Source organism: Marmota marmota, unplaced genomic scaffold (genome assembly GCF_001458135.2).
Source record: "Marmota marmota marmota unplaced genomic scaffold, marMar, whole genome shotgun sequence".
In the NCBI taxonomy this organism is placed as follows: domain Eukaryota; kingdom Metazoa; phylum Chordata; class Mammalia; order Rodentia; family Sciuridae; genus Marmota; species Marmota marmota.
The window spans coordinates 57844189-57858321 of NW_025999842.1; the positions used below are offsets into that span (position 1 = coordinate 57844189).

At 37.1% G+C, this 14133-nt stretch overlaps 1 protein-coding gene across 5 annotated transcripts in view; it reads left to right on the plus strand.

Moving 5' to 3' along the window:
• Adgrg6 (adhesion G protein-coupled receptor G6) overlaps nucleotides 1–13688 on the plus strand; it is a 138675-nt gene extending 124987 nt beyond the window's left edge. For 3 of the 5 annotated variants that reach the window (XM_048799115.1, XM_015501843.2, XM_048799122.1), the window contains 3 exons: nucleotides 4866–4967; nucleotides 5677–5829; nucleotides 10808–13688. In XM_048799115.1, coding sequence (XP_048655072.1) covers nucleotides 4866–4967; nucleotides 5677–5829; nucleotides 10808–10986 — 434 coding nt within the window. In that variant the 3' untranslated portion in view covers nucleotides 10987–13688. Of the gene's footprint in view, nucleotides 1–4865; nucleotides 4968–5676; nucleotides 5830–8294; nucleotides 8341–10807 lie in introns of all 5 variants that reach the window. The other 2 variants (XM_048799132.1, XM_048799137.1) reach the window with 1 other exon arrangement.
• Nucleotides 13689–14133: the final 445 nt, after the last annotated feature.

Sequence of the window (14133 nt, forward strand, 5' to 3'; positions counted from 1 at the left end):
GGGAGGGGAGAGGTGGGGAGGGGGGATGGTGGAAGATGGGAAAGGCAGCGGAGCACAACAGACACTAGTATGGCAATATGTAAATCAATAGATGTGTAACTGATGTGATTCTGCAATCTGTGTATGGGGTGAAGGTGGGAGTTCATAACCCACTTGAATCAAAGTGTGGAATATGATATGTCAAGAAATTTGTAATGTTTTGAACAACCAACAATAAAAAATTAAAAAAAAAATAAATAAATAAAATGGAAATGTATCTCAAGGCTAAAGAATTCACCCTATTTATATAATAAATGTAGTACCTTAGGATTTTAAATGTATTCATTTCTAAGAATTCTAACTTCTCATGCTTGTTACCCAATTTTATCCATAGCATCACAATTCCTAGTGAAATATGGAGCTTTTATGCGAACTCTCTCTGTTACATAATCTTAGAGGAGCTGTTTCAGATTTTTAATCTAATTTACATACCATTATCTCTGAAACATTTTGGTGCCTGTATATTTACAAGCAATTGTGGTTGCTTAAAAATATTCAATGTCATCTCATATTATGTAATTGTGATTTAGAGCGGCATTACATAACCTAAAAAAATGTTTTGTTAAGTCAGTTTATTTTACTTTTAACCTCATAATTTCTGACTGGGGTTAGCATTTGAATCTCAGAGTAATTCATGCTTTAGCTCCCAGCAAGGCTAGAAAGGCAATTCTGTGATGTAGGTTTCTTCCAGTGTCCTCAAAACACCAGACACAAACAACCTCAGAAGTTTTTTTCCTCCCATATATATGAGCTGGATAATGCAAATCAAAACTACATTGAGAGTTCATCTCACTCTAGTCAGAATGGTAATTATCACGAATATATGTAACAATAAATGCTGGCCAGGATGGGGGGCAAAGGTACACTTAGACATTATTGGTGGGATTGCAAATTGATGTAGCCACTTTGGAAAGCTGTATAGAGATTGCTCAAAAATCTAGGAATGGAACCACCATTTGACATAGTAATTCCCCTCCTCAGTATATATTCAAAGGATTTAAAATCAGCATACTTCAGTAACACAGCCACATCAATATTTATAGCAGCACATTCAACAATAGCTAAGCTATGGAGCCAACCGAGGCATCCTTCAACAAATGAATGGTGTATGTACACAGTAGAGTATTACTCAGCCATAAAGAAGAATGACATTATGGCACTTGCTGCTAAATGGATGGATCTGGAGACTATCATGCTAAGTGAAATAAGCCAATCCAAAACACCAAAGGTGAAATGTTTTCTCTGATATGGGTGGAAGCTAAACCATAATAAGTGGCCCTGGAGCCTCCTCTACCAACAGCCTTTATTGACTTTCCCTTAGGCTTCCTCTTCCTCCACTTTCACTCCATAACTTCCACCAGCTCTTGACAACCTAAAAGGATGTATTAACCTGCTCAAGTTATTCATACACTTTTGCTTTATTACACTATTGGTCAGACAAAGTACGTTTGCTTATTAAAATAATTTTCTGCAATAGCAAACTGGTTAGGAAATTTGGTAGCTATATGGGAAGCTGTTGAAAAACAGTCAGATTCAGCCATCTGGAGTGTAAAGATGAGGTTGGGCCAGTGGTGTCTTTTCCCTTGTTCCAGAGAGGACAGCCCCAGTAGACTGCTTCTGAAGCTATCTGTCTGTGGAAGAAAATCGTTCCTTACTCTGAGACTTCTGCACTTACGTAGGCCAGGCCGGCATGCAAGCAGGTGCCTCCTGAGAGCTCTTCCTCCCAACGGCAGCACAGGGAGCTTCAGGAAGGGCCTGGCCTGTTTGCTGGCTTTCTGAACAACTGAAATTTGTTTCATGTTTATTATAGAGTTTTCCTTTTGTTAAATTAGAACTTCCCTACCCTGAGATAACATTTCAGACAAAAGAAATAGGTTGCTAGGATATAGTTCCTTCACTAATTACCTTATTACCAATAAAGAAAATGACATAATATATATTTACATAGCTATATATAAATAACAAAATAAAAAAAAACAGTAGTTTCACATATATATATGGCTACATATAAAATGATAGTAATAATAATAAAAATCATGACAGTATTATTTCACTTTAGTCACTGAATGCCTTAATTATACCTCTTGGAGATAAATTTGCTTGGAACCTCCCAGTAACTTTGTGAAGGGCTATTTATATATTTGAAATCAGTGAAAAAAATATAGTGAGCATTTTCATAGTAACATTTCTCTTCAAAGCAAAAGTTAATCATACTTCAGTAATTTCAGTAAGACTTTGTAACCAGTACCTCATAAGTGCCAGGCACTGTACCAGGGATCATCGATGGCCAAAGAGAAGCTAATCGAGAGGATAATCCACCAGAGCCATTTCACTGTGTGCAGGGCCCATCGTGTAGAAATCTAGCAACTCGTCCTCTTCATATTAATGTAATTTCTTCTAAAATAAAACTTTGGGCCATTTTGAGTTAAGATATTAAAAAAAATAAACCATGGAAGTGTAACCTTGGACCTATTTTGCAAATTTAACTATACATATCAAAAGAGATATACATGAATACTTTTTCCCACTTTTTCACTTATACAAGTACAATGTCATTTTGAGATTTCTTCATAGTCAAAAGGAACAGGTAAATTTAAATTATCCAGTGAAAGAGCTTCAGTATTTTTTACTTGTATGCCATTCCATGCTAGACCCTTGACTCCATGAATACTAGGATTGTTGACCTTGTTCATGATTGACCCTCCAATTCCTAAAACACAGTGCTTCCTACTTAGCAGAGCTGTATAATTAGTTACTGAATGAATAACCCTTCTTGGAAACTTTCTTCACCTCCCTACTCAAAAGTTCAGTTCAAGCCCCAGACCCCCTAGAGAGCTCTCCCCATGTGGATATGTGGCAGATTATTAGGGCAGAACCTCAGCAACTCATTGATGGGCTTTCCAGAAACATTAATCTTCAATCTATTTTCATTGTATTTCCATCAGCCCCTATTCTGTGCACTGCTCAGTCCTACTTTTAGTGCTCTCCCACCTTCAAACACATGTAAAATTGGAATCTGCTCATGTAGACTTGATGATTGTTAAATTATGGCTGCCATGGTTTATTCATTCAATGATCATTCTTTGGGTTGCTGCATAATGCCTGACATCGTCCTGGGAATAGGCAGCCTAGTGTTGAATAGACAAATATCTCTGTTCTATTGGAGCTTATTATATTCTAATAGGAAACAACAATCAAGCAAAAAAATATATATATGAGGGCTATAAGACTATCGAGCACTATTCAGTGCTCAAAAGAAAATAGGTATGTGAAAGGAGGCGAGAAGAGGTTAAATGGAAACATTTATCAACAGTCGTCAGTTGATCCAAGACCTGAATGAGAAGTAGGAAACAGCTTTTGAGAGAGCTGAAGACAGTGTTCAGCACTATATTGGGCAGGAATGAACGTGCTACACTGAGAAACAGAAGGTGGTGAGAGTGGTTTGAGGGTCATGTGGAGGAACCTTCAGTTCACAACATCTGGGGTTTGAGATACAGCCAGATAAAGATGTCCTAGAAGCAATGTCATTGGAATCCTGGTGGTGTATGGGGAGAGAAGCAAGTGGAACCAAGCATAAAAATCAATCTTGAGCCTTAGAGATGTGGTTCTTGTAGTTTAGAAGTTCACTCTCTACTGCAACACTGGAACCCCAGGAGAGATGGAGAACCAGGACCTAGTCACAAAATTGTGTTATCTTTAAGGAGTAAAGGAGAATAATCTTCTAAGGCAGTAGAGAAGGAATTCCCATAAAACTTGGAGAAATTGGCATTGAGAACAAAGGACTCTCCCATTGTTTGGCTGCTTCCGAAGGCTTGTTAAGACGCCACAGGAATAGAGTATGCAGTGTGGGAGCTGACACCCCCCTGCTCGGAACAGTCACAGGGCATAGGGTGTGATGGCAGCCTGTGGGGAGTAGGCTTGGAGGAGGAGGTGGGAAAGAAGTGGAGGCAGTACAAGGTAATAACCACTTAAAGAAGTTTTACTGCAGAAAAAAATGAAGTTGAAGCTGAAAGAAGATTAGAGATTAAGGGAAAATTTTTTATGTTTTTTTTAAAGAGCTACTAGATTGTGCTTATTAGGTGATAGGGACGACTCATATAGAAAATAGGGGAAACTGAGGCTGCAAGGAGAAGGTTAAAGGGGGTTGGCTTGCAAAGCACAAGTGACACAGTGTTTGATAGACCCAGGGAGTGGCTGTAAATATGAAGACTATTGCCCAATAAGGAGGTGTTTCTGTGTTAAAATGTTGAAAATCTGAATTGGGCCAAGTGGAGTCACAGGATGTTTCTGGTTTGAGGTGTGTTTGAACAACATGTAGAAATAACCATTTTTCTAAAGCCCAACCTAATATTCTGATTATAGCTATAATAATCTACCTATGTAAAACAGCTCAAGATAGACAAATTGAAACAGACAATAAGTTTACGGGTGATTTCTGTTTTCTCTCTCTTTTTTTTTTTTTTTTAATTCTATGAACAGTTTTCACATGCTTTTAAGACAGAAATAAAGGAAATAGCAAATACTTTTAAGTTGAATGTAGCTTGTTTCAGCTTGGTTTTTAGGTAAGTCGTAATGAATATGGAACAGAACAGGCAAAGACAGAAATCAGATCCATGCAGTGATTCTGGTTTTATTTGAGCCATTGTGTTCTTTTCTATAGGATTAAAATATCTACTAAGCACTCTTGAGATTCCTTTCCTTGGATCTTTGTTCCTTAGTAACGTATATATAAAAACTTTAAATTAAAACAAATACACATATTTTATAAGATTCATCTTTTAAAATGTGTCAGTTGGCCTCAGTGTTTGTATTTTCTATTGTCACAGGATTATTTATTTTTATCTTCCACTGTGCAATGAAGGAGAATGTCCAGAAGCAGTGGAGACGACATCTCTGTTGTGGCCGATTCCGATTAGCAGATAATTCAGGTAAAGGGGCAGGTTTGTCATTACGTATTTATCTAAGATTAACTGGAAACACTTGTCAGTCATTTTCTGTTGTCAAAGCAGCCCAGATCCAGTGGGAGCAGATTGTAGAAGTGGAGCATGTGAAGATTCTTAGCTAGAATCTTGGAATATTGGGGCTGGAGGGGATCTGAGAGCACTGGATACATCCCTTCTACCTGCAGAGAAGCATGAATTCCAGGCAGCTTAAATGATTTGCATAAGATTTAATGTCTAATTTGACAGCTCAGATTATCCACTACACCAGACCCTCCTTTCCACTTTTGAAGTTCTGAATTACATTTTTAGGTGAAGAGATTATATCTCAATTTAAAAACATTTGAAGAAAAGGTTTATTTTTTTTAATTACTGTGGTTACTTCTCACCCTAGGATATTGATGCAAGATTTTAAATAATATGTACACAGGTTCAAAGTAGGAAATTTCAGTTTCTTCAGTTTATTATTGTTGTTTATTTTTATTTAGTTAGTTTTGGTACCAGGGATTGGACCCAGGAGTGCTTAACCACTGAGCCACATCCCCAGTCCTTTTCAGAACTTACTCTAGCTATTGTTGGCATGTCAGAAAATCAGATGCTCCAGATGGGCAAAGCAATGCACTGATAATTTTTTTTAGGACACAGCGTATTATATTCCTTATAAAGGAGATTGATAGAATGATGTCATTTCTCTCAGATTGGAGCAAGACAGCTACCAATATCATCAAGAAAAGCTCTGACAATCTGGGAAAATCTTTGTCTTCAAGTTCCATTGGTTCTAACTCAACCTATCTTACATCCAAATCTAAATCCAGCTCTACCACCTATTTCAAAAGGAACAGCCACACCGGTGAGTGCTTCTGGCATCATAAAGATCTTTTCTGGTCCAGTTCTCACGTTACATTTCCATGGCAGAATCAGCTCATCCCGAAGTTTGATGCATCACAGTGCCTGATGGAGTGCTTATGTTAGATTTACGAATATAAAATCTATCTGAAGATCTTCTCCAGCAACTTTATGAATATTTTATTCTCTTTAAAATTTTATAATCCATCTATTCCTGCAAACCATATGATGAACCGAGCAGTATCGTAACTTTATCATTTGATTGGAAACTTAGTTTTCTTTAAAAATTAGAATATTTTGTTTAGAAAGTTAGCATTTTTTATTTTTAAAATGAAGAAATTATTGCAGAATATTTTAGGACAGGGTGAAAGTACCTGACAGGGTGGCGTGGGAGTAGGAAGAAGGGCCGTCTAGGATGTGTTTTATTTACAACTTAAATCCTTAAGCATTGGAAGCCTTGTTGGCAACTGTTCCTTAGGTCACTGATGAAATAGGAAAGAGCAGAGGGCAGTACTGGGAAGGTGACAGGACTGTAAGAAGCGTGAGGCTTTCTTCATGTCTTGCCTTTTCATCATATTCACGGCAGCCACAGACTCTGTCACTGAGCATGTCTGTGGGTGATCCTCATGACACCGTGGAAATAATATTTTGTGGTACTTGATGGTCACTTAGTAGCACGAGGAGCTGTCATCTTCTAATAACTTTAAAGGGAAATAATAGAATTGCTACTTTTAAAGACCAATCGAATCTGTTGGCAGACAGCTCTTGACACTGAGCAAACACTACTTCCTAATTAAAGCTACTTCTGAAAGGACAAATGGAAATAGCTTTAAAATTTTCTAATTTGTTTAACAATTACCTATAAACAGAGGTGAATGGCACAGAAAAGATTGATATTCAACTTTTTGCACAGAGGGCAAAAGCCAGGTGATGTGCCTGTAATTGTTCATATTGGGAATACTTGGATGACAGGTGGCCCAAGTCGTTACACAGTCCCTCCTTGTACCACCTTCCCTGTCTTGCCACTGGTGTGGCCCCTGCTGGGAATTATGGTACTACTGTGGAGGAGGTTTGAATGTTCAAAGTTTTTTTTTTTTTTTTTAATTCCAAAATTAAAGAAAGATCTATAAACTCAGAGCAACTTAGAACAGCAGTTCTTAAAGTTTCTTGGCAAGACATTTGTGGGGAATTAAATGAAAGCTATGGATTCTCTTTCTGAATAAAGTGCAGGCTTTATACCAGTGATTGAACCCAGGGGTGCTTAATCACTGAGCCACATCTCCAGCCCACTTATTTTTATTTTGAAGCAGAGTCTCGCTAAATTGCTTAGTTCCTTACTAAGTTGCTGAGGTTGGCTTTGAATTTGTGATCCTCCTTCCTTAGCTTCTTGAGCCACTGGCATTACAAGTGTGTGCCACCCTGCCCAGCTTTTTGTCACATGCACATTTTTGTGTAAAATTAAGAGGCCTGTTCACCCTTACTTGAGAATACCTGTGTGAGGAAATTGATGACAGGTGTACAGCTTTAGATTATTCTTCCTGCTTGGTAGTTCCCTGGAACAAAATCTTTTACTTATTATGAACATTTTAAATTTATTTTTATTTTATTTAATCAAACTTAAAAGTAAACACTTCATTTCCTGTGGTGTTTTTTTTTTTGTTGTTGTTGTTGTGTGTTTGTTTGTTTGGTACTGAGAAGTGAACCCAGGGGTGCTTAAACACTGAGCCATATCCCCAGCCCTTTTTTAATATTTTACTTAGAGACAGGGTCTCTGTGAGTTGTTAAGTGCCTCACTAAGTTTCTGAGGCTGGCTTTAAACTCACAATCCTGCTGCCTCAGCCTCCCTAACCACTGGGGTTACAGGTGTGTGACACCAACCCAGATCAATTTCCTTCTCTTTCTAAAATGAAAATAATTAATATGTTGTCAATAAGTTATGAGTGAATAGGCACTAGAATAATTAAATTGTTTTCCTCTTACCACAGCTGAGAATAGCTAGCCTAAAGAAATTTCTCTTAGAAGGGGGAAAAGATAAAAAGGTAGGTCTTCAGGAATATCAGATATTTTTGAAGTATTAGGAAAAGACTGTTGTAAGATCCTGGGGAAAACTGACTAGAAGATACTAGAGGAAATGCAGAAATGGCACACTCTGTTGTTTCAAAATGGTATTTTTAAAAATTTTATTGTTTTAAGAATGCATTCATGTTTTTCTCTTTCTCTTAACCAAACCAAAACAAAATGAAACCCTTGGGGCTGAAGGGCTGTTGGCCACTAGCATGAGGATATAATGAACTTTATGTTTATTGTTTATATGATATAATAAATTTGGTTACCCAGTCAGTTTTCTGTGGGACAGTTCTCAGTTCTGGGAATCACTAGGGTATGCAAGAAGTCACTGCATATCCTCTTGGATATCTAGTTGGTTTATTTCTTGGAACTGATCCCAACATTCATATGTTTATGGTGTAGATAATTCCTCCTAAGAGCATTTCTTCAACAAAAGTGGATCGTCCAGGTAAACTTTTATCACTTTTTGAATGCATGATTTTTTTTTGCAAGGTAATAAGAGAATATTTGCATGGATTAAGCTAAGGTTCTTGCTGCACCAGCAAAATGGCTTGTTCTTTACAATACTTTTCAGCTAGCACAATGATATTCCTGCACTGAGCTGGAATTTTCTGAAATTTCACATGGCAGCGTGCTGTGCCGGCTCTTCTCTGCATGCGGTGTGCAAGCTGCTCCTTCTAGGAAATGTACCATGCTCTGGAATGAGTGGGTCACATATTATGTAACATAACAAAAAAGCAACATTTGAGAGAAGGATATGATTTTTAAAAAAATTTATCATTTTTACTCGCCAGTGCTCTGGTGGGTTACTGGATATGCCATGGTACGTTCATAGAAGTCATAAAAGAGATGTCATCCATTCTAAGCTGCTTTGTTAGGATTTTCATCTGCTTGAATTTCAGCATAGGTCGAATGGAGTTCATTTCTCTAGCCCCTGGTTTTCAGATTTACAGTTGTAACCAAGTCCGTATTACTCATAAAGTAATATCTAACCAGAAAACTGAGAATAATATATATATAGATACTAGTAATAGATATATAACCATATATATCATAGTTAATAGTATTGTGTGCATTTATAGGTACACACTATATACACATCCCTTGTTTAGAATTTTGCCTTGTTTGGAAGTCACCTTTTATGTGAAGTGACATCCAATTGGATCATATCCTTGCAGTGGAGCTGGCTTTAAATCACCTGCTCCTGGAAGTTGTCTAGGGAGTAAAAGGAGTATATTCTTGACATTTCTTTCAGGACATGTTGTTTTCTTTAAAAAATTCAAGCATGAATCATTCATTATTGGGATTTAAGTCAATAGAAAAATTCCCCAACAGAAAACCAATGGCTAGTGAATTCATGAACTTGAAGAAAGCTCAAAATCAATCAGCTTGCTGAGAGCCAGATGAGCAGGGCCTTGTGCTGTGACTCCCCCAGGCTTTCTCTCCCCAGCCCTGGGACATGCTTCAACCACTTTTCCATGCTTCCATCTTCCCCTTCTTTCCATGAACCATGTTTTCTTCCTCTGGTTTCCTTTAGTGTGGGGTGAGAGTGCCATTTCCTGTGTTAGCCCCCATTTTTGTTTAGTGTCCAGTGTAAGTAATAGTTGAGCATTTGAATAGTTTCCAGAGACAACAAATATCCTAATGACAATTTTGAACGATTGTTTTTGGATTTTATATGCCAGGTCACTATCTGAGTCCAGCTTACTCAGAATATAAAAGGTCTAAAGTGACTGTTGCAGCTTTGGAGGTATGATTCCCTAAAGCAGTGTTTCAGGATAGGTTTTACTTCTCACACAGTGTAGAAAAGATACGATTAAAGAGAACGGAACAGTTGGTACAAGAGCACAGTTTATCCTTCATCCACCATGAAATTTCTGTAATTGGGTAAATTCAAGGGTAATGTTTCTCCAAAGTGTATTAGGAGGGGGAAGAGAGTAGGCACTTATGACATTCATAGAATACAAAAAATAAAAAATAAACAACCACATGTATATATAGATAATAGATCTTACATATGAGTTTCAGGGCACTATCTGAGCCAGTTTTAGAAATTTTGGGGATCAAGGGAAATAATATTTAACTCAGAATACTGAAAAATTCAGAATACAAGTTTATTTAGTGGTCCTTTCTCATTATCAATTGCTCTGATATTTTTTTCTGCTAGAAATAGTGCTGCTGAAACTGTAGCAAGTTAACAAAAAAAAAGTTTTAAAATACTTCTGATAAAGGGAATTTTGACTTCTACAATTAATAATTCATAAAGAGATGTCCTTTTTGCTATATTCCATTCATTTCACAAGCTAAAAGCCATGGGAAAAATGTCTTCAAAGCAGACTTTCATGTTTATTTTTATTCACTTTTATTCTCCAAAATCCTTTATTTTCTAAAAGTTTTTATTATGAAGAATGTCCGACATGTAAAAGGTAGAGAAAATAGTATAATGAACCCCTGTGTTCCCATCAACTCATTTTCCCCTGCCCATTTTCCTATATTATTTGGAAAACTTTATGTTAGATATCATACGTTTCTACCATGAACATTTCAGAACATTTTAGTTCATTCTTACCTAATTTATTATTTCTTTTGAGCCATTTGGTGCATACATTTTTGAAGAGGTTTTTTATTATTTTCATTGACTGAAATATGCTACTTACAAGAATATTTTCCTATAATAAACCATAGCACAAAAAATGACTAGAAGGCAAATAGACATTCAGTGAATTTTAGGAGTGCATTTTGAAGATGAAAAATGCAAAATTTTAGTGCTGCCTGTTACCTAATCTAAGGGGAAAAAAAAAGCTTTATTTCCTTTGTATACTTCTTGATGTGCAAAACAGAGGGCACAGTATAGTGCCCCTAAGGCGTGTCCCCAGCTTATCTTGAAGCCTAATTTCTCGTGTCATTTCTTGCAGACAGTGCTTCCATGGACAAGTCCTTGTCAAAACTGACCCATGCTGATGGAGAACAAACATCAATCATCCCTGTCCATCAGGTCATTGATAAGGTCAAGGGTTATTGCAATGCTCATTCAGATAACTTCTATAAAAACATCATCATGTCAGACACCTTCAGCCACAGCACAAAATTTTAATGTCTTTAATATAAGAAAAAGGAAAATCAGTTTCCAGAAGTGTGAAGATCTGCATGCAGTGTAAACCATGACTAGCAGATATAAATGTGCTATTACCTAGGTAACTGCATACAGATGAGGGGTGTGCTTTGTTAAGAAGGCTTTTGTGAAATTTACAATTCATCATTTCAGTATATTTCTTCCAAGGGGGACTTTCCATAATCAGTGAACTTCAGTACTGAGAGCAATATGACTCAGTAAGCCAGGGAGATATTATTTTTTGAATGTATGATTGAATCAAACTAATCAGAACTCAGGGGAAGGTACTAAAATTAGACAACAGGGGAGGGAACAAAGCCAAGGACAAATTCTAGTTTAGATTCATCTACCAACCTCCTGGTGAGGCCTGGATGTAGCCATTTTTATATCATCTTTCTCAACAATCAGAAGTGTAATAATATTTGTAACAGTTTTGGATGCCAACAGATTTCTTCCAGAGCTACTTTCTGTGAATGCATCAGCATTTTTTTTCTTTTTCAATGAAATTTCAACCACAAATAGAAAAAAAATGCTTAATATTTGACCCTAAGAGTAAAAGGGATTTTTTTATGTCAAATATATAACTTTCATAACTACAACATACCCTGGAAAGAAAGTTTTCCCAAGATATTATCCAAGTTAATAGAAGGCTGTGTGAATTTCTGTGTTCCATTCAAGACAGAAAGCTTAAGCCTCGTTATTAACTATAATTGAATCCCATGCATTTAAGTATGGCTTGGTGATGACATTCCATTAACAGGGCCTCCTGTGGTTGTTTAACAATGATACTGTTCCCCCTTTACTGTATATTGAGCCCATAGGCTCATGGGGTAGAGGAGATTTTCTGTTAGTCACACTGTAACAAGTCCTTTTAGGATACACACATTTGAGATGTTGTGGTCCTGTCCTTGCTCTAATGACTTTTAAGATATTTCCAGTTAAGTAAATGAAAGCCTCTCTCTTCCCCTACTGAGAATTTTGTTCCAAGGAATATAAACTCAGACATGTGGATATCTCAATTAATTAAAATAATTTATTAATGTGTGGATCTACAACTGCTAGTCTAAAATCTATTTGTACTGAGTCCTCTGATGATAACATAGAAGAGCCTGAGGAGGTCTGGCAAGATAGATGGTGTTGTGTTTATGGATCAGCCTGATGCATAAAAGCCATGCCTAATATCACACAGCTTACCTAACTCTCAAAGCATCCTAAGGAATGCATGCTTGAAATGAGGGTAGAGGAGACCACAGCTTAATTGTTAAATTATGGAATCTTATCCAGTTTCTTAGCAATAGGCCTCAGTGCAAGCTGGGTCTTAACAGCTTTCTGAATTCTCTGAGAGGTATCAGGTTCAGGGAAGCAGCAGTTAAGTGAGGAGGAAAGGAGGGGTTTGGGCAGAGCCTGTTGGCTCAAAAAAAGGCCAGAACTGAACCCCTAGGGCCTTTACCTTCTATACAGAAAGCAGATAGCCCTTGTTCTTAGATGTAGGATGACATGCAGGCTATGCAGAGACTCAAGGAGCCTCTTTGGCTAAGCTTTAGTCATGAAGCTAGTCAAGCTCAAAAGGATAATGAGAGAGTTTGGTGGTGAATTGTTACTACTGTTCCATTTTGCAGCAACCTGGAACACCATCTTGGCAGAAAAGAGCTGAGTCCAGGCTGGCTTTCACAGGGGAGAGGGGCATTTAGGAGAAAAGGACAGTAAACCTTAAGTCACTGAGATTCACTACAGTAGAGCCAAATCCTTTTCTGTAGGCATATATTAACAGGCTGTGTATTGTGCCAGAATTTACATATAGATGAAAATTAATCTTAAATCATCACTGAATATTCATATGCTTCCCCCAAACCTTAGACATTCATGATAGAGTTTAATTAGCTTTCTACTGTGAGATCTCTGCACAAGGTGCATAGTTAGTTAATAGTGATTAAGATATATCTTCAGAAATAGCTTTGCTTTTGATGTCTTCTCATATGCATCCAGATCTGAGAAAACATTTTATTTTTGTATTTGACAACAATGTCAGCTCCACTTTAGAAATTTTCAATGAGCAGGTAAGGAAAACTATGGAGAAATAGCTGCACAGAAACATTTGCAAATAGAGTTAAAAGACTGAGCCAAATTCCACCCTCTGTTCCTTTCTCACCTTTCTTCAGCCCCTCAGAAGCTTGGGGCCACAGTCTCACTGGGGAGCCAAAAGCCACCTACACTCACCTTCCAGAAGAATACCAATTCAAACTCTTTATTTTCTTTTTCTCATTTCTCCACCTTTTTTAGCTGAATTGTGTCAAGAGTTTTAGTTTAAGTTTTGAAATAGTTGCCATCCTTGTCACCATTGCTTGCATTGTAAAGCTATTCCTTATCTGTTGTTGGCATAGACTCTTTTGTACATATTTATTTATTTGTGTTTACAAATGTCAATCTGTCTCACATCTTAGCTTTACATTGCTTAGTTTTATTGTTTTAATTAACTTTCTATTAGAGAGACTGTGTATATTTTTTCTAAAAAAAAAAAAGTTGTGACAGTTTTTTTGTAGCAATACCTTTGAACATGATGGATGAAAGTGACTGTGAGTACAATTTGGAAATAATTAGAAGAAGCTACTGCAGCCAATGTGTGGATTTACTTCAATGGAAAATATTTTTTTTCAAATAAATACTTATATTGTTCATGTTCCAAATGATCTAATTCCTTTATGAGTGAATGTTTCTATTTCTGACTCCTAAATAGGAAAAGATTATTTGACAACTGGAAAATAACCTGCCACCAATTAAGTCAGTGACATGGGACTACTTTGCCAAACACTAGGGATGAGTATGTGACAGCGATCCAGTTTGCAGGGATGCATACATTTTGAAGGTCTTAGAATTTCTTGGGGTGATGGATGCAAAGCCAAGCTCTGTGGAATGTTGGAAGTATTGCAGGTTTCTTTGTGGGAAAGTCTTCAGCATCCCCAAAAGGGAATTGAGTCCTAGAAGTTAGGACCTGTGATATGTTGCTCACCTTTACAGTTGCTGTTTTCATTGTGGGCAACTTAGAAAATAATGAACTTGAATAGCTTCACTTGCATGATCAGAACCAACCTCCCCACTTCCTTTTACTCTGGTTACTTAGGATAACACTTT